This window comes from Gallinula chloropus (assembly GCF_964237585.1).
Source record: "Gallinula chloropus genome assembly, chromosome: 1".
NCBI classification, from domain to species: Eukaryota; Metazoa; Chordata; class Aves; order Gruiformes; family Rallidae; genus Gallinula; species Gallinula chloropus.
This window is the reverse complement of record NC_140085.1, coordinates 80,428,581-80,449,095: the sequence shown is the minus strand read 5'-3', so window position 1 is coordinate 80,449,095 and position 20,515 is coordinate 80,428,581. Positions and strand designations below refer to the sequence as shown.

General features: G+C 47.2%; 1 protein-coding gene across 2 annotated transcripts; it reads right to left on the bottom strand.

The window, feature by feature from the left end:
* Positions 1 to 1,833: 1,833 nt before the first annotated feature.
* Positions 1,834 to 8,352, bottom strand: LOC311190268 (aldo-keto reductase family 1 member B1-like). 2 transcript variants are annotated; one of them, XM_084262142.1, is made up of 10 exons: positions 8,249 to 8,352; positions 7,752 to 7,919; positions 6,574 to 6,690; positions 5,253 to 5,330; positions 4,517 to 4,639; positions 3,973 to 4,079; positions 3,767 to 3,848; positions 3,353 to 3,436; positions 2,820 to 2,902; positions 1,834 to 2,294 (listed from the first exon to the last, which is right to left on the bottom strand). In XM_084262142.1, exons 1-10 carry the CDS (start codon positions 8,312 to 8,314, stop codon positions 2,252 to 2,254), a joined length of 951 nt encoding a protein of 316 aa, XP_084118268.1. In that variant the 5' UTR covers positions 8,315 to 8,352; the 3' UTR covers positions 1,834 to 2,251. The 2 variants fall into 2 exon arrangements, with proteins under 2 accessions (XP_084118268.1, XP_084118269.1); XM_084262143.1 differs by lacking the exons at positions 6,574 to 6,690; positions 7,752 to 7,919; positions 8,249 to 8,352 and adding an exon at positions 5,874 to 6,013.
* Between the last annotated feature and the right edge of the window lie 12,163 nt (positions 8,353 to 20,515).

Below are 20,515 nucleotides of genomic sequence, written 5' to 3'. Positions count from 1 at the left end.
CCCGTTGCCCCTTGTGCTATCATTGGCCATCACTGAGAGGAGCCTCCTGGCTCCATCCTCCTGACTCTCACCCTTTACATATTTATAAACATTAATAAGGTCACCCCTCCATCATCTCCAAGCTAGAGAGACCCAGCTCCCTCAGCCTGTCCTCATAAGGAAGGTGTGCCACTCCCTTAATCACCTTGGTGGCCCTGCACTGGACTCTTTCAAGGAGTTCCATGTACTTCTTGAACTGGATGCAATCTTCTGGGTGCGGTCTCACCAGGGCAGAGTAGAGGGGAAGGACCTCTCTCTTGACTTACTAACCACCCCCCTTCTAATACACCACAGGATGCCATTGTCCTTCTTAGCCAGGAGGGCACACTGCTGTTCACCAGGACCCTCAGGTGCCTCTCACCTATACTGCTCTCCAACAGGCCAGCCCCCAACCTGTACTGGTACCTGGGATGAACATCACAATGATCACATTGTCCCCCTGTCTTTAGGGAGGTGCAGACCATTATTTCAGAATAAAATATACAAGTGTAGAAATAAATGGTAGGTGACCTTTAATTTCACATTAGAAACAGGCTTTGAAGCTTTGGAGAGGCAAAATGCGCCATACTGATGAGGTGGTCTCGGTACAGTGAACAGACCCAGATATGTCAGTGGGGTCCTGTAAGTACTCCATAGTGGTACATTCGGGCTGCTCAGGAGGCTTTGCTCTTTTCTTCCCCTTGGAGGATTGATTCAGGTACCAGTGTAAGTCGGGACTGTGTGTAATGGTGCATTTGTCTCTGGGTGCCTCTCCCACAGCTCATACCCAGCGACAAACACACCATTATACGTATTCCCAACTTATTTGGTGTCTTCCTAAGAGGTTTTTTTTGAAGACTTTGGAAGCCTGTGCTAGTGCTGGAATTTGGCTGTTAATATGAGAAGCTGGCAAAGCCATGTACTTAAACTCCAGGGATGCAGCCAGGAGCACATTCCCTCGCTCCCTGTGGCATGTCTGGATTAATTTGCCCCAAGCCGGCAGCTCCTGTCTGCGGGTCCCTGATGACTGGGCCTGATTGAGCAAGTCGATGTGGCTAAACCCCTCTGATGTCTCCTTCCTTTCAGGAGGTGTCTGCGTGTGCCCTGGGATGAGAGGAGACCCTTCAGCAGAAGTGGGGAAGGGCAGTGAGTGCTGCCCGTGGCCAAGGAGCATCTGGAGGAATTGGCGTGACTGCAGCCGCAGTGGTGGCTCTGCTGTGAGTTACAGACGTTTGAGCAGGAGCTTTCCAAGGGAAAGAAGGCGGCTGTGCAGGGTGGGGGAGCTTTCCTATGTCTTTGGCTCCCACACCACACCAAATGTTGCACCCTTACAGGGTTCGGTAGCGGTGCCTTTTTTGTGGGATGGATGCCTTACCTCTGCCTGGAGGTTGCTGATGGCGTTAAGGGCTGCTTGCTTAGGGAAGCTGGGAAACACATGGCCTCGGGTTATATCTTTGTGAATCCAAAGTGGAAATTGTGTGTGTGTGGGGGGAGATCCAGAGCTGCCGATGTTTTGGGCGCAGCCCAGAGGGGCTGACTGACTCTCTCCTTGAACGTGTGACAGACCCCCGGGTTGTGTCGAGTCTGACATGCCCCCCGGCACCGCGGGGGCTGCAGCCTGAGCTGGGGGGACGGGAGGCCGGCGGCGATGGGTAACGCGGGTCTTCCCTGAGGGCTGGCTGCCCTCTGGTGCCCGCAGGGGAGAGTGCCGGCCCCAGGGAGGGCCCGTGGCCCCAGAGCGCGGGCGACTACTCTCTGGGTAGGAGGGGTTTGGATTTTTCCTACTCAAAACAGAAGACTTTCAGCCTGTTATGGGTTTGCATGTGCCAGTTAATTTTATTTAGAATAGGGGACGTGTCTGATGAAACTGTCGATGCGGGCTTTCTTCTTGTGGTTTGTCAAGATCTTGTTCCTTCTGATGCAAGACTGAAGGCAACCACTGAAGGGGGCGGGGCGGTCAACCCCCCTCCCTTTTTCTACTTAGCACCTCTGCTTAGGCTCTTCAGTAGCAATCCTCTCTTTTAGTCCGAAAATTATTACATACTACATTTTGTTCTGTAGGAAATACTCTGTTCTTCTTCCAAAAAAAGACCTCAAACAAATGTCGTGGGATAAGCATCCTGTGCCATCACTGTCAGGGCAGATGCAGTAAGAAGACAAGATAACTAGCTGCAAGTTCGAGCAGGGGCACATGAGACCCCGGGGGTCTGCTGAAGGCCAGTTACAAGCATCTTCAGTATTCTGCGTGGAAAGGGTAGTCCTTGTGAGTTTTGGATCTGAAAGAAATCAAGGAGGGAATGTTACTTTCATGGGTGACCTAAATGTTACACAGAGGTGCACTGGGTTCATGGAGGATTCACCAAGGGAAGATCTGTCTCGTGGAGTGATTACAGGAAGAATATTCCACATTGAATGATATGTGGAGAACGGTTGGACTTGATGATCTTAAAGGTCTTTTCCAACCTTGTGATTCTGTGATATGTGCCCTCATCTCATTTCTCTAATACAGACAAAGATGAAATGAACATCCAGAACCATTTTTTGGTAATTCAAGTTACAGAGAGTTTCCAGCAAACTGAATTAAAGTGAGAATGTTGCTTGTTTTCATTTCTTTTGTTTTTATAATGAGAATATTAAACTCTCACCTGAAAGAGTATTTTTGGGTCAAACCAGTTGGAATTTGAGTTGGCATGATTTTTAAATACACAGAATTTCATGTTACCTAGTTGCTGTGACACAAAATTCCTTGCAAAGACTATAGAAAATTCAGGAGTTGGAAGGAAACAAGCAGCGTCACTTACATGCTCATTGTGCAGACTCTCCAGTTCCTATTAAAGCTGAGAATGGTTGCCATCTCCTCTTTGGTCAATTCAAAGTCAAACAACTGCCAAGAGAAACATCTGGAAGTCACCTCTTTGAAAACTCAAACAGCGTGGAGAAAGAAAAGATGAGAGAGCATCTCCACACTGGAGGATCCGTTTTCAGTCACGGACCACTGAATTGACAGACAGAAGAACAACTTGTTTTACAGACACAAGAACTATTTTATGAACATTGCTTATTTTTGTAAGACTTTGGTGTCACATTACTGTGTGTGGGCTCCAAGCAAGGCCTGCCAAGCCACAGGACAGTAAATAAGACCTGTTCATCTGTCCTCTCCAAAATAGCCCTGGCTTAACCCTCAGCAGAGTATAGATAGGCATAAAGAAAGAAAAAACCCCAGTCCTCTTGCCTGAGGAGGACCTGGGAAGGGTGAGAAAGGATGGCTGCTTGCTGCACAGGGAGGAGCCATGCCATCCCTGAAGCGCAGCACCCAGGTCACTCAATCACTCACCTTGAAGTTCTCCACAATGCGCTGTGGTGTGACAGACTTGGGAATCACAATCACATTCCTCTGGATCTGGAAGCGAAGGACAACCTGCAGGAACAGACCACTGAGTCAGAGAGAGGGCGGCACCTGCACTGGAGGAAGCAGAGGTGGTTCCAACAACTTTGGGACAGTCATTTCCTTTTCTTCCCACCTGGACTTCGGGAAGTGACATCTGAATATTGGTCAAGAATCTGTTTGAGATAACGGTGTAATGTCTTGCACACCTTACCTTATAATAAATAATTTGAGTTGTTAGGAAGAAATCAGAGGAGTGCCACAGTTTGTGGAGAATGGATGGACGTTATACCCGTTCCTCAGCTCTATTTTTCTGATGGGTGTGTTAAGGGAATGAGTACTCACTGTCCAGCACCCACGTACCTGTGCTGGGGTTTTGTTGTGCTTGGCTGCAATCTCTTTGATCTTGGGATCATCCAGGAGGGAAGGATCCTCTGGCTTAGCCCTACACACAGAAGAGAAATAGGTGGCAAGAATCCTCCATAAAAAGATCCATCCTACAGAGATCTGTATCTCAATGAACACGCATATCTACATCAGCTGCCCTGCAAATTCCAATGTGACCTTACCAAGGCCTGTCTGGAGAGCCAAGGGGACAGTATGCTGTTACAGCAATCCCTTTGGATTGACAGTACTTGATCAGCTTCTCCTGGGTGAGGTACGGATGGCATTCGACCTGCCAACACAAAGGTGCAGAGGCTGTTGTAATATTGTTGTGCTCTGTGGATTGTCTCCTAATCCAATTAGCAGCTGCCTTTCCCCCTCATTTCCCAGCGGCCTGTGTGCATCCTTAGTACTGAAGACACCTATTTTTTATACAAAGTGCTAATGCAGTTTTTGCTGTGGGAGTTTGACAAAGGTTGTCTCTGGGGTCTGTATTCTTCCAGAAAGAATGTTTCTGGGAGAATCCTCCAACACTGGTGAACAGTTGTTCACCAAGGTGAGGCAAAAAAAGGAGCATCCAAGTGCCTTCTGTACTCATATCCACACAGTGAGATTTAGAGTACACACTGTGGTCTACTTTGTTCTCCCTTTTCCCATCTCCTTGTTCAACTGGAATCACATCTTCATAGTCCCTGAAAATGATTCACCTGCAGTCACTTTGCAGCTTACCTGGTTATTTGCAGGCTTGTGTTTCAGCCCTGGCTTGTTCAGGATTCTCTCAATCTGCTCATGGTTGAAGTTGGAGACACCAATGGCTTTTACCAGGCCAGCATCCACCAGCTCCTCCATAGCCTGTCACAAAAGGGAGCACAATCATCATTCAGTATAAAGAATTTATTCTTCCTGACCTGGCAGCACACAATAACTATGTAGAGTTGCAAAGCTTTCTGAGGGAAAAGCAGGTACTGGTACAGTAGTGCTGTCTCACTGAAGCTGGATTCTCATTCCCTGAGTCTGTGGAAGTTCATGCCAAGTTACATGAGGAACAATGACATGCATGTTGTGCAAGCGCTAGAGGGCTGGGCCCCACACTGTAGGCCAGATCTCAACCTAAAATGTATGTATGTAAACTTTGAGCAATTAAGGATGGGCTCAAGGATGGTGATGAAGACTACTGTTCAGTTGTTATGGTCACACCACAAACTTTTCCTTACCTCAGCGCGGTCTGCAGCTCCACGACTGCACGGCTCACTGTGGGCCAGGCAGTCAAGCAAAGCACTTGCACTTGGTAACTGGAATAACTTGGTAATGACTAAGCAGGCACATTATGAGAAGCGACTTTGTACTGCCTTAAATTCCATCCAGCTCATCTTACGTGCATGAGACAACAGTTCTGTGGCTGCTGAAGGTAGTGAAAACACGGAGCGACTGATGAGGCTGGAGGGCATGTCACGGCTGAACTTACCTCCCATGTCTGCAGAATGTCTGTGGTGTTGGGTATAGCCATGCCTCTGTCATCTTTGGGAAACAGCTCCTCTCCTGCCTGCCAGCGAGAGAGAAAATGCCTGAAATAGTCTCTTTTGGGAGGCCAGCTATGCAAAAGCACCAAACAGGAATGTAAGGAGCTAAAGCTCATAATGTGTGAAAAGAATTCAGGTAACTCTCATGATAACTTATTCCTACTTCGTGCAGGCTTATGGCATTTTGCTCTTCCAGTAAAGAGAGGTATTTCTGCTGGACCCATTGGAGGGGCGATCCACAAAACGCAGGCTGGGAAGCAATTTACTTGTAGAACAATCTGCTGGAGTCCCACGTGAGTTCCCATTATATCCTGTTCTGCTATGTGTGTGTAGGGATGCTAGCTTCTTTAGTTGCTTTAGAAAATAGCTGTGGAGGATTGACTTTGGCCCTGTGAATGTATACACTTGTACTGGAGTGCATCTGCAGAAGAAGGTACTGCTGCCAGATTCCTGTGGGGAGGCTCACTGTTGCTGTATTAGGTTGTAACTAGACAGTGTGGCCAAAGTGGTCTGAATGATTGGAATTGTCTACATAGATGTCACAATATTATGCAGTTTCACTTAACAGCTCACGGGAAGCAAAACAAAATGGGACAGAGGGAATGACATGAAGTTGAGCTCCAAAGCATCAGGTGGAGATGTTGACCTGGATGTAGCAGAAAGACAAGGCTAAGGGTATACGTGTATATATATACACACAAACTGACATAAATCTTTTGAACTACAAATAATCTGTGAAGGTTTGGCATAAAGACCCTCATCTTTTGAAATCCAGGGTCTGTGGAAGAACACTAAGGCTTCTGCAGCTCAATCTTCACTGATTGGATGCTTGGGGATCTAAGAGAGAAATGGAAAGCAGAAGTGTTTTCTTCCACTTTGCAACTCTGCGCCATGTAGAGGAAAACATTTCAGTCAGGCAGTCAGGCAGCAAAGTGCAAAGTGCAGCCCTCCTTCCCAAAAAGGGTGCTTTTCAGATAAGTGTGGTTTGGATTTGTAAAAGAATGGGAAAGTGGCAGAACTCAGGCCTCAGTGCCAGGTCTCCCCTCACAGTCTCAGAAGGGCAGAGGACGCTGTACAAGCAGCACTCTCGGGGCAGAGATCAAGAGCCTGGCTCACGTGGCCAGGGCAAAGCGGAACCAGCAGCACTGGAGCAGAGCTGGTACACACACACCAGATCCACGGTCTTCCCAGACTGCTGGAAGCATTACTGGCAGTTTTGAGGAGCTCTCCCAGGAGGGGAAGCCAAGGGCATTGCTGTTACTGTACCTTGAAACCAAAAGGCCAGTGCATGAGGTAGAGATCCAGGTAATCCAGTTTCAGGTCAGCAAGGGTCTTCTGGCATGCTCCCTTCACCAGGGGCTTGTCATAAAATGTGCACCACAGCTAGGGAGAAAAAGCCAAGACACACTGTGACCTCCTGGGTTAAGGTCTTGGGTGCTCCTGCCCAGGACAGAAATGCTCCATCTCCTTTGGAAGGCAATGTGGAATTAGGCTGTCCTAGTGCTTTTCAGATGGGGCTTGCTCTGTGATGAGACTGGCCCATGACACTAAATGCACTGTGTGCAGTGGCAGTACACATAATCAGACAGCCCTGTGGTCAAAAGTCCTATGCAAGTCTGATATTGCAATAGGAAAGGATGGCTCAGCTCAAGAATGGTGTGTGTCAGAGTTGACCACGTGTACATTTCCCTTAAAAAGTTCAGCAGGCAAAGCTAGGAAACTACAAGACAAACCACAAAGAAATGGTTGGCACCAGCCTTTACTGAGGTGAGAAGCAACTCCTGAATGCAGCTCAATACGCTCTTTTCTTTAGGAAGCAAGAGAAAGAGAAGCTACCAACCACAGCTTCTTTGGGACTGGTGCTGAGCAGATTACAGTATGCCCAGGTGTCCAGAGCCTCATCTTCCTTGTGCTGCAGAGACCCCCACTTTGGCAGGGCTCTGAGCCTGGCTGTTGGAACAAGCACCAGCCGGTGCCAGGCTCAGCTCCTGTGCTGTGCTTCAGCGGTCAGTGAGGTGCCATTGCCAAGCTGGTACAGCCCATGACACCAAGTGATCTCAGACCTCTGCATCACAGGTTTCTACCTTGCTTGGTGCTACCTGGCCCTCTGCCTTTTTCTGCTTCCCTTCTTCTGCACCAGTTGGTCTGCAGGTATGAAATGTAGGGCTCAGTTCCTCCTCATCCATCCACCAGCACTTCTGGCTCTGCTCAGCAGAGTGCTGGACCACAGCAAGGTGCAGACCCAGCATGCCGTTCCCAAGTTTCCATACAGGATGGGGTGAAGCAGCAAGCTTGCATCAGGAGTGACTTGAATGACACTATGAACTGCTTTATCCTACAGCATAAAATTTGTTTCCTGTACTTAAGCTTCCCACTACGAAAATACAATAGTAAAAGCATTCCCCCCACCCCTGCTCCAGGGTGAAAGATCATCAGAACCTTACCTTACTGACAACGAAGAGGTCTTCTCGTTTCACAACCCCTTCCTTGATTTTCCGTTGGATCCCTTCCCCAACTTCCGTCTCGTTCTCGTACACGTAGGCACAGTCAAAGTGTCGGTACCCAGCATCGATGGCAGCCATCACTGCAGCTGTTACTTGCCCTGGTGAGGACTGAAACAATGCACAAAATTTAACAATCTCAAATCCGTGCATGTTAAACACCTGCATTCTTGCAAAATAGGAAAACAACCCCCCCTTGTCCAAGGTTGTTTTTTTTCTTCACAGGAACAATAATTCTTGCAGTCATAAGCATGGGCTCCAGGACTTGAAGCCAGTCTCCAGCCATTTCCCTGTAGCCCTACTCCAACGTGGAGTCAGCGCAACAGCCAGGCAGAGCAGAACCCCAGCTACCAGGACACTTCACCAGTGCTGGACCAGAGGGAACCGAGTTTTGTGCCAGGGAGCTGTGCAGTACTGGTGCTTTTCTCTGAAGCTGTTACCTTCCAGGTGCCCAGCCCCACGAGGGGCATCTTGTCTGCGGTGTTCAGCTGCACGAAGGTTGCCATGGCCCTGTATGCTGTCTGGGCAGCCCCACTGCAGCTGCCACTTGCCTGGCAGGTTTAATACTGACTGATAGCTGGCCAGGGCAGGGGAAGATGTCAGAGTGGCGCCGGTGTTCTGGGACCTCCCATATCCGGCAAACAAGGCTGTGCCTTTTTTTTTCTGTAGAACACAGGTTAATGTGAAAGCTGAAATCAATTAAAAATTGTGGAGGTGATCACCCAACTGCACTGTGCCCTGTGGACCTTTCCTCTAGGTGAAGTTCCTTATCAAAAGATAAAGGCTGAGGGCGGATGTGCCCCGATCTGGCTTGTGTTTGCGCAGCGTTGAGCTCCCGCAGCACCCTGTTGCTGAGTGCCACAGGTTGTTGGTACTTATCTCGCTTGTGATACGTGCTGAGGTGTTGCAACACGCTGCTGCAGTTCACCCCGTCAGTCACCAGATGTAGAGCCCGTTTCATTCAGTGACACTTTGGCCCACGATTTGTCATCGGTAAAGCTAGGGGGGTTGTCCCTCTGTGCTGGCTGTGTGGCTGTGTGCTTGTGGGCTGTAAGCCACGGGCTGAGGGAGTGCTGAACTTTTTTGGCTGGAGCAGTGTGTCACCATGACAGTGATGGTGGCCTGGGCTGGTCTGCTTGTTGACAGGGCCTTGTGATGCTGCATACTGATGAAGTGAGATGGCTAGAGAAACCCCCGTGTGAATTTACAGAAGAAGAAGAAGTAGTTACTTTTCACCCCCACATGTGAAGGTGATGGTATCAACAGTTCACAGCCTGGGACGCGAGGCACAGGGGAGAACAGGGAAGTGCACGCAGCATATGCGTGACAAAGGTGGAAAGTAAAAATTAAGTCCCCTATTTTTTCCTGATCTTAAGAGCACCATCACTTTGGTAAAACTCCAGAGTTGCCTGTTTCTTCATTTCACTTCTTTTATTAGTACAGGCAACAGCCACAGCTCCGTGGCTACTTTTTAGTGGCAAATACATTCTTAAAGGAGAGTTTCATAAAGCAGAGAGAGAAACGTAAAAGAGAAAAGGTGTCCTGCAGCTACGTGGTCATTGTGGATGTCATATATAATTAGTGTCATAAACTAATACATCCATTTGTACAAAAACGGAGCAGGATCCAGGCAGTGCACGAGAGGCTGTATTTTAGTGTTTGTACGCACGGGGGCAGAGTTACACTTGTCTAGTGACCGCTGGTTTGGGATTTCTGCAAGAATCTCTCAGCAGATTGAATTGCATGTTGCATTCCTTAGATTTTGTAATAATGAGAAGGTGGAAATCTCGCTTCCTCTAGCTCTTCTCCTAAAAAAAAAAAAAAAGGATGAGAAGGAAAACAGTGAAGGTGGCTTACATTTGCAATACATAAGGAAGCACAGATATTTTCTGGTAGGCACTCAAAAGATACAGTCTGAGTTTTGAAGAGGAAATTACCAATTATCAGCAATATATGGACTTTCTGAATTGTCTGATCCTTAAAGGCATAGAAATGAATTTCCTTTTCCCTGCTGTCTTTTGCACTGACAGGTATGAGTGCTTTTCCTGCCTCAACTCACCACTGTCTCTCAAAGATGTTCCAAAACTTGCACTTTTAAGCACTGTTATACATGGCAGGGGGATGGGGGATGGGGAGGGGGACAGGAATCTAGCCCATTTTCTCCTTCCTATTAACTGAGTACTTACTTTCAACATACTGTATATGCCAGGAGAAACAGAAAGACTGTCTAAAATGTAGTATGGTTTGATTTACTATGACTGTCAGCAGTATAATGTGCTCACCTCCATCTTGTTTTCAACTGTAGCAGCCAGTGGGCCTTGTGGGCTGCCTACAGCTCGTAGGATGTGCTGTCCAGAGCTGGGTTGTCAAGCATACATTTGCAGCCAGATGCTGCTTCAGTTGGGAGATTTGCCATTCATTCATGTCCTGGTTTCGGTCAGGATGGAGTTAACTTCACTTGTAGCAGCGGATGGAATGCTGTGTTTGAGAGTTAAAATGGGAGCAGTGCTGATAACACCCTGATGTTTTCAGTTGCTGTCAGACAGTCAAGGACTTTCTCAGCTCTTCATACTTCTCTACTCATGACAAAGGAGGGGTGAAGCCAGGACAGGTGACCCAAGCTGGCCAAGGAGAGTATTCCATGCCAATTACGTCCTGCCCAGGATATCGGGAGGCTGTTGGGAGGAAAAGAGGGGTGGCTCCAGGACGTGCGGTTCTTGGGGGGACAGTCGGGTTCCGGGACGGCTCTGGGTGGCACGGCCTGAGTTGTGGGTTCGGTGAGAAACTGCATTGTGTATCAACAGCTTCATATATTTTTGCTCTAAAGTCCTGTTAGCATTGTTACATTGTATCTTTCTGTTATCTTAGTAAACTATCCTTATCCCAGCCCACGGGCCTCTTAGTTTCTTGGTTTTGGGGTTATTTGCCCCTTCCTTTTCCCTTCCCTTGCCTCTCACCCCCCCTTCCCTCTTCCCCTGCTCTTTTCCTTTAAGGAGCAGGCAGCTGCGTGGATCTTCGCTCTCAGCCAGGGTAAAACCACGACAATTCATCAGCATCAGAGCAAGCCTTTTGTTAAAATGTCTGCCAACGGTGTCAATTCTCTCTTTGTTCAGCCAAACTCTTGTCAGACCCATTCTGTGTATCGGCCCTGAAGTCCTCAGAATGGGTAGATGTCACGCTGTACATTTTCCATTGCTTCCTCGCCAGAAGGACCTCTCTTCCCCCCACCCTGCAGCTCATGGTGCAGCCTTGGTGGTGGCTCAGGCAGTACAAGGAGACAAAATTCCTCAGGACCTGCATTCCAGCTTTGGCCTGAGCATGGTGGCATCTGGGGTGAGAAACCAAAAACAGCAAGCAGAGTGAGAACCGACGTTTTCCCGAGTGCTTTCCCCACTCTGTAGTCTCAGCCGGTAGGCTCAAGCTGATTGAACGCGCGTTGGGATAAGAAAGCAGAGCTGCTGAAAAAAAGTTTATGGTCTTTTTTAACTTAGCAGAGTTGCAGGGAAGCTACAGTTTGAGAGCTACATCAAAGGGGGTGGTTTGGTGATAAAGAAAAGTGGAAGTTGCCAGCAAGTGGGTACCTGAGGGTAAATAAGACAGGAAGAGATAGTTAATAAAACTGTCAGGCAGCGGGGAGCAGACCCCTGGAGGCAGCGGAGGAGGTGTTGACAGCAGACAAGGACAAAACAAGGCATGTTCTCAGTATTCCCAGAGTATAATATAGCTACATTTTCTTCTGAGGCTTGTTTACATGGAAATCTTGTGCTGTTTCATTATGTCGATGCAAATGCCTTTTTTGGACACGTATCAGTTGAAGTATGTTGTATATTGATTTAGCTTAAATCCGTTCCTTACCACTTCAGTTAAAACAACTGAAAACACTCTTCAGTAAAATAACATCTATCCTCCCACAGACTTAGCATTAATTTAACACCATCAGTTTTTGAACTGGTTTAATTAAACTGCAACTTCCTTGCACAGGCCAGGACTGGTTGCTGCAGAAGAAGCAGCATGTCAGTGTCTTTTGTGTCTTTTCTGGAACTTGTAAAAGTAAGCCTCCTGATTGTAGACTGGAGAGGGGAACTTATGTGGCACTGTCAAATACTCTACTTGCCTTTCTCTAGGTCAAGTCCTGTGAAAGGAGCAGGTACCAAAGCGTCAGCAGACACCATGCCGTCTCAGTTATTTCTGTGGAAGAATGGGCTTTGTAAGGAGGGGATAAGCAACTGAAGTGAAATAGGAAGGGCACCATGGCCAGCCTCCAAATCCAACTCCTCTACAGATGGAAAATGTGCCCATCCCAGACCTACATTCCTGTCCAGTTCTGTTTGTAGGCATGGTTATCACAGGAACAAGATTTTCCTCTCTCCTATATGCAGACGGTAGGTTTTCCAAAGCTCATCACTTCTGAGAACAGTCTGCTATTTTTCCTTGCCAAGTGGAGGCTCTTGTCCTCCTGGAAAAATATTTTCACGCTCCATTTCAAGTTTCAGCAATCAGCCGTGCCTAGTTTTGACAAGAAAAGGGGCACTTTAGATGCCTTAGGAGTGGAGAAAGGGATACTTTTTCCATTTGTGAAACACAAAAGTGTTGAAAATATTTTCCTCATGTTTGAAAAAAGAAATTAAGTGAAGCACACAGTAGAGCCGATTAGTTCATCTTGATTAGAAACAACATGAAAAATAGCACTGTGGAATCTGTGCCGTTAGAGCTGAGTGGAGATTGCTTTATAACCTGAACTCATACAGAACAGGGGAGATTGTTTTAGCTGACTGAGTTACTCAGGTTTTGCGAATACAAGAGCTCAACCTCATGTGGTCTTTCTTCTGTCACATGGCAGGACGTGTGGGCAATATGAACATGTAGGGTAGATGTCGAAGGTCCAGTGATTCCCACAGAAGTTTGGCTTTTTGTCCTTCACTAATGCATGGGTCTGCACAGGTTTGCTGTAGGGTTATCACAGAATCATAGAATCATTAAGGTTGGAAAAGACCTCCAAGATCATCCAGTCCAACTGTCCCCTTACCACCTATATTACTTACTAAACCATGTCCCTATGTACCTCATCCAACCTTTCCTTAAACACCCTGAGGGTTGATCAGATGGGTTCCTGTACTCTCAGCATCTGCCATTTCCAGAAGCAGTTCAGGGCGTGCAAGGAGGAGGCCATGAGCTGCAAATTGTCTTGTCAGGATGCTTCCAGCTATTATCTTGCCTAGGGACTCTCACTTGTCCTGTAATCAGAGGATACCTGTAACCTGAGGGGCTGGGAGAAGATGGTGTCCATGTGTGGGCTGCTGCAGAAGCCAGGGGAATTAATTTGGCCTGCGTGTGCTCCTAGCTGCCCTGGTGAACTAGATGTAAGCCCAGATAAAGTGGCTTCTTCTTATCTGAAGTTTGTGAGAAACTGTATCTTTAGAACAGCAAGAGCTCTTGGTCAGATAGGGTAGGCCTCATTTTATGGTTATCTTTCTAAAAGTATTATAACACCACCCCACCCCCCCAAAAAAACCCCAAACCCAACATACTGTGTTACCAGATATGTGCTACTTCTGCAAATGCCTTCTGAAGAAGGGCAGGACCGTACTGCCCAGGTTTTGTGCTGGCAGATCCATTGAATTGATCTTAGCAGTGTTACACTGCAGATGCAGACCTCCACAGGGAAGAGTAACGGCAGGAGCACTGAATGTTTAAGCAAGTACCTGACCTACTTTAAATGCTAAATGTTGGATAGTGCCTTGTGTCTTTTTTTGTAATATAAAAAGGAGACGCTGAATTGCAGGCAAAACATTTGTTCCAGGCTGTTGTGTGGACAGCTAGATCTGATGGAAATAAAGAGGGATAGACTAATTTTGAATCAAAGAGAGTGGCAATCAGGCATGGAATTATTTAAATGAATAGATTTCTGTGTCAGCAAAGCAGGTGTAAGATGAAAATTAGGCTTCAAAAGATCTGGAAATTTGGATATTATGGCTCCCCATCCATGCATGATTTATTACTTCTGGCTGCCTTTCCACACATGCTCCTTTTTTGTTAAAGAAACGGGGATGGGGGAAGCATGAATTCACTTCAATACATGACTATTTATTTAGCAACTTAACTCCTAAAGTTTCCTAGGAAATAATCCTGTAAAAATAAAGGCCTAAATTTGTTGTTACTTGTAAAAGTCAGAGGCAACCTTGCTGAATTCTGAGAAATTACAATAAAGTAGAATGCTGTGACTCAGATCTTCTCTTTGTATTGTCTAATCATGACGTGGGACAGATGTTTTTATATAGGAAACTCATTTCTGTGTTACATTAAAAACCAAACTAAGCATCAGTCAGACTTGTTTTGTAAACTGGTATGCTGCAAGAGCGCCATGGAAAGAAATGTCAGAGGGACAAGGCAAATCTTTGTGATTTGTAGAGTGTTAGTGAGAAAACAAACAAATAAATGCAGAGATAGCTCTGCACACACACACATCACATACATCTTTAGTTGCCACATGGAAGTAAAAAACTTCAGAGCAGCTTTTTTCAGGTGAACATGAATATTTTTTTTTGAGGTGATCCATTAATTTTTCATGGAAAGATGTTAGTACCATGTCTTGTGCCTTGTTTGTTGTTCTCCCCATTCTCTGCAATGACATCGGAGCTCCCGTTTTACCCTTTTGGTTATGTTTGCCCAGATTCTTACGTGCTGTTACCATGGTCTAGTATCAGCACTATCCAGTCTGTTTTCTAACTAACTTATCATGCCTGGTCTAGACACCACCCTGCTGCTTTCTTTTTTTCAGAGGCCCTTTTAAATTATCTCTTCCCAGACAGTTCCTTACTGACGTCTGATGTCTGCAGCACTTTGTTTATCACGGGGAAAAAAAGGCAGATTCATCACAGGATTTTCTTTGCTTTTGATACTAATACAGTAAGTTAATTTTGTACAGTGAGATGCCCCGAACCAAAACCCTTAATGTAAACCACCTAAAACCACAAATTTTAAAAGTGAACCTTGTAGATCTTCAAGTTGTGTTTCTTGCTCTCGAAATGAGGAAGCTTTTGATTGTGAGAAAGAATTTTGTTTTCCCAGCTGTTGGCACCCTGTGCCACTTCTTTTAGATCTGTTCTGGGGGGCTAGAACAGTACCCATCAGAGCTCCTTCAGAATACTACATTCCAAACACTTTCCCATAGCGTCTAGGCACCTGTTGTGGTAAAGAGTTGATTTGAAGATGCCCATGTAATGGTTTTGAGAGCATAGGGAATGTAAAGCTTTTCCCATGTTTTCAGCTTGGGATATGCAGAAAGAATATTTTTTTTTTGAGTTAAGATTTCAGATGAACAGAGAAAAGGCACATAACGTGTTTTACTTCAAAATAACATTACCAGTAGCTAGCCATAGGGACTACATAAGAAATTTAGGTCCCAATTCAGGTTTGGAATATGATGCCTCACATAGCAGCTCTGCTCTGTCTGTTTTGCATATAATGAAGGCTTTAATGTATTTTCTTCCTTGTTTCAGTCATTTATTTTGTACCAAATGGTTCAGAAAAACTTCTGCATTTTCTTATAGACGAAAGTTAGGATTCTGGTAACAAATGCAGGCTTAGTTCAAGGGCTTGCACACTCACCTCTCTTTTTTTTTTTTTAATAGATTTTCCTCCCAAGCAATGGAGTTAGGATAAATAAAAAAAAGAAACTAGAATACTTTATTTGTCCTCCACATGGATTTATGGTTCTGGTTTTGACATAGAGAGAATCCACTCCAATGGCTAAGTTATGTATTGCCTCCATACCCAACTGGGATGAAAGCCTCACTGTATTTACATATGAAAGCAGCATTGAATTAGGCACTAGTAAAACAAAAGGTGAAAAAGGCCCTTTGCTGAGGAGCTTAAATTGTAATTGGGTGACTAACTGGTGTGCAAAGTAGCCTCACTGCTCTGTCAGATGCACCCCCAAGTTTTAGATAATAATGGGCTTGGTTTAAGATGTCGTGATGTGATATATTGGCAAATAGGGGTAGGTGTGTGATGAAAAATAACCCACACATGGGTATGCCTGAGCCAAGAAAACGTTGAGAACCACTTGTCTGGTTAATGCAAGACGTGGTGAGTTGCTCTAACAAAAAGACAGAAACAGGACTGGCGTGTCCTCGCCTGCTCTGTGCTCTCTGAGCTCTGATGGAGAAGGCTTTATTTTCCTTGTGTTATAGACCAAGGCATGGTGTATAGAGACGTATGAAGGGCTTCAGGCCAGCAGGACTGTGCAACACTTCGTGCTGTAGTGCAGCCTCACCTTGAGCACTGTGTGCAGTTTTGGGTGCCACAGTACAAGAGGGACACAAAACTATTGGAGAGTGTCCAGAGGAGGGCAGTGAGGGTGGTGAGGGGTCTGGAGGGGAAGTCTTATGAGGAGAGGCTGAAGTCCTCCTTGGCTTGTTCAGCCTGGAGAAAAGGAGATTGAGGGGAGACCTCATCGTGGTCTGTGGCTTCCTGATGAGAGGGAGTGAAGGGGCAGGCACAGACCTGCTCTCTTTGGTGACCGGTGATAGAACCCGAGGGAACATTATGAAGCTGCGACAGGGCAGGTTTAGGTTGGATATTAGGAAGAGGTTCTTCACTGAGAGGGTGGTTGGGTACTGGAACAGGCTCCCCAAGGAAGTGGTCACAACACCGAGCTTGACTGAGTTAAAGAAACATCTGGACCTCACCTGCTTTGACTTGGCTGGCCCTGTGTGGAGCCAGGAGTTGGACTTGATGATCTTTACAGCTCTCTTCCAACTCAGGAGATTCTATGTGAGCTGTGACTGTGGTCTCAGGAACAAGGAAAAGAGCTTCTAGTCCATGAACACACAGAAGTTTGCTTTGGATTCAGCTAAACCAGCGAGTCTAGAGAGTAGGCTTGGGTACAAATGTGATAGTAGTATTGTGTGGACTTACAGTCTTCCTGGGATGGAAAAAATGAAGATGATTGAAAAAGCTGTGAACAAAGTGATCGTTTAAACCAGAAAAAGAGAGCAAGCAGAGGTGTGAAAAGACTAGGTAAGGAGACTGAAGGCACAGATGGGTAAGATGTCTGTAGCTAGCCTTGTGACATTAGCAGGACAAGGTTAGCACTGTCCTGCTAACAGGAAAGTTAATACACAGTGTGGGCTTCCCAGGGCCCTGCCCACATTGAATTTGATTTCTTGCAAGAAATAAACCTTGTGTTAAGTTTACAAGAAAAGAGATAACCAGTGTATATTGGGGGGTGATGGGCAGGGAGATGGATACAGCCAGAGTGATGTCACAGATGTAACAGTTCTGAGCCCTGCGGGGAAATAAGGATGTGTTTATCTCTGCATAGTGCATTCTACTGGCAGACCTTTCTCAGTACATATTTGGCCTGGGGTGAAAGTGGATCATCAGAGAAGTTGCATAGGAATGTGAGACAATAATAGCATGGGTAGCAGAGAGAGGAAAGACAGGGTCCAGGACTTTTGTAGAGGAAAAACTGTCAGGTGTTGGAAATGGCCCGAATGGGCCTGCATCCTGCACCCATCCTTGGGCACACATCTGGGTGGCAGAGAGAATGAGCATGTGGCTGACAGCAACCCAAGGTGGAAAGGAGAAGGGAGAATCTAGGAGGGAAAGCACAAATTCATGCGGTGAGAAAAACACCCAAGAGGAAGTTTTAGAGAGAAGGTTTTGGACTTTTATTAAAGAGTGTGAGGATTTGATTACAGAAGTTTCTTTTGAAGTTTGAATTATTAATGAAGACAGATCATATATCAAAGAGTTCTAAACAAAGAGCTTGGGGTCTTCTGGAAATTACACTGGGCATGATTGCAGTGCTCTTATGGCAAACACTTGATTAGCTTTGAACAAAGTAATTTCTATGAAAAAGCACCAAGGGCATAATGAGTGGAGAAGGCTCCTGTTTGCCACAGTTTTCATCAATCATTAATCAGCCTTTCTTCTTTTCAGTTTTGTTTTCTTCTGCTTCTGCCTTGCTCAGCTCCAGGCTTTTCTCCAGCGTGGTCCAGTCGCACCGGTGCCCCAGAGGAAGTTTATGTGATGAGGAAAGGAGTTTCCTGAGCCGCATCTGCCATAAACATTCCAGCTAAGTGCTGCAGCCTGGAAGGGCTCCAGAGCAGAGACCCTGAAAAACAGAGCCCAGCTGGTCTGAGAGATAATAGCTGCCAAATGAGTGTATCTGTCTGCAAGAAGTCATGCAGGGGGATATGGCTTCGATTCTCCCCTCCTTGTGTAGTCTGAAATGTGAATCAAAGTTATTAGGCTGTTTTTGCCGTGCTAATGAAATGGACTTGTTTAAAGATTTAGGGAGATAATGGCCATGTGTTTAATGGCCACAGAGATGCTGGCTTGTGACATGGGTTGCTGTCTACTGCTGCCTGAATATTGGTTTATAAAGCTTCTTTCTGTTAACTATATTCTTAATGATTGAAATACAGCCAATGCACAGTGCTGATATTCAGCAATAGGTAATTTTCTTTCTGTCTCTCAGACCTTGAGCTTTTTTCCATGCCAAGTCAATCACCCAGTTTGCTTGTGATGCACCTGTATGTAGAGCCGTACCACTAGTACAGTTTGCACCACTTGTACCACTAGTTTGTACAAGAGGAAACAGGTTCTGTCTGACTGGAGGCAGCGTGATTGCAGGTGTGCCATCATGCAGTGTGTTGTAGCAGCATTTCTCTCTACCAGTTCAAGCTGATGGGTGGCAAATCAAACTCGTCTGGTACAGTGAATTTAAGGCTACTACTTTGATTACGTAGGTTGGACTGGCTTTATACTGTAGGTTCTGTCTTAGACAAAGCAGATAGAGATGAAAAGTAATTGTTAACATTAAAAAGTTAGTCGGCGAGATGAAAAGTATTATATGTGTAACTGTAAGTGCAATTCACATCCAGTGGAAATACTTTGCAGAAGGAGCAGATTTTATTGTGGTTCTATACTGAAGTCAGGCAGGTCCTTCTATCAGGAAAAGCACTGACAAATGTTCTCCCTGAGATGCAAAGTGCTTTCCAGACCTTCACAAATAAATGAGGAACAAAGTCAGTGCAGTAACCACCAAAGAGACACAGAATGATGCTCAGTGGTGGCCTGGCCACTCTTGCCACACAGCAGCCTTAGTTCTGTGCCGTGCTCAGACCCCAGTGAAGCAGTCTTTGGTCTGGCTGGTCCTTCTGTCCCACTGGCGGGCTAGGACCTAAACCCTGCAAGTGCAAAACAAAACGCCCTTTATCCTCACAGCACTTTGAGACATTATTTTAACACCTCTGCCTCAAATTTTCTTTCATTTCCTTGTGCTGCTTTTTCCTATCAGAATCGGAGGTCCCCATCTTTTCTTTTCCTGCATTATCGTTTTAACCTGTTCAAAATGGAAAGTCAGGCCTTTGCCTTGCCTTGTCAGAGAGGCTGATAGGCCCCATTTGGTGCGCATGCAGGTTTGCGGCCCTTTAGTCTTCACATTGTGGCTGTACAAGCACGTAGAGGAGAAAAGGTGGATCTAATTGCGTATGAAATATGACAATTTTAAAACTAAAAGCCGACCCGTGGGAACAGCAGCAGCACAGGACAGCACCTTCCCACGCTGCTTCTTTTCCAGCCAGAGCTGCGCGGCCCACTTGGTCTTGATTCCTTTGTATGGGAGTGCTGGTAGCTGGCACAGCCCTGAGGAAGGCTCAGGTCTATTTTTTCCTGCTGATTCGAGCACGGGCAACTCGATTTTGGACCCTCGCTGCTCACCAAAACCAAAAGGTTCTAAATCCAGAAGGGAAAGTGAGCCCTGCCTGGGAAAAACCCCGTCTGACTGACCCTGTGCCTGGTTTCGTCACGTTTTGGGTATGAGTGAGGGTTGCTGGATGGCAGCCCAGGGCACTGGTGCTGCGCTCCTTCCTTCGCACGGAGGAGGCTCTGGGCAGGGGAGCTGGAAGGATCCAGTGGCTGTGGGCAGCCCGGCACCTTCCTTTGCCCCTTCCCTGACGCGGCACACGGCTGAAGCCGGCGTCCCCGCCTTGGGACTGCTCTGGCAGTGCCCACCCCGGGCGGTGGGTGAGGAGATGAAGCCGCACCGGGGTGGCTGTGGCTCTGGGGGAAGCACAGCCCATCTGCTGCTGCTGCTGCAGTTTACTGGGCCGGGGGTGGTTGTGAAAGAAGCCAGAGGCTTGGCTGCCTCATGGCGTGTTCTGCACACGCCGGCGTGACCCCGTTTCTCCTCATCGGCGGTGCCGACAGCGCGGAAAGACCCGCTCACGACAACGCCGTCCGCGCTTGTGTGCCCGGAGCCGAGGCGGGAGCCGCTGTGCCTGCTGTGAGCCCTGGCAGGAAAGCTTTGAGGACGGGATTTTCGCGGGGGAGCGTGTGTGTGTGTGTGTGCGTGTGTGTGTAGGACGCCGACACCGGCATCCCCCGAGACTCCGCTGAGCACCGAGCCCCGCGCAGAGCTGCGGGCCGTGAGGGCACGGGGGAGAGGCGGGTGGCGGGGGGGGAAGGGGGGGGCGGCTGAGCTCGGTCGCGTTCGGCTGGACTCGGCTGCGCTCGTTTCCTAGCGCGCCCGTAGGCACCACGCCGCTCTCCCGCGTCACCGCCCAAAGGCTCGGCCCCATTGGCCAAGAGCGCTGCTCATCCCCTGGGCCGGCCAGTCAAGTTCCTCCGACTTCCCGGGCGCGGGGACGCCGCGGCCTCGTTAAGGCGCGGGGTCCACCTCTCTGCCGGCACGGCCG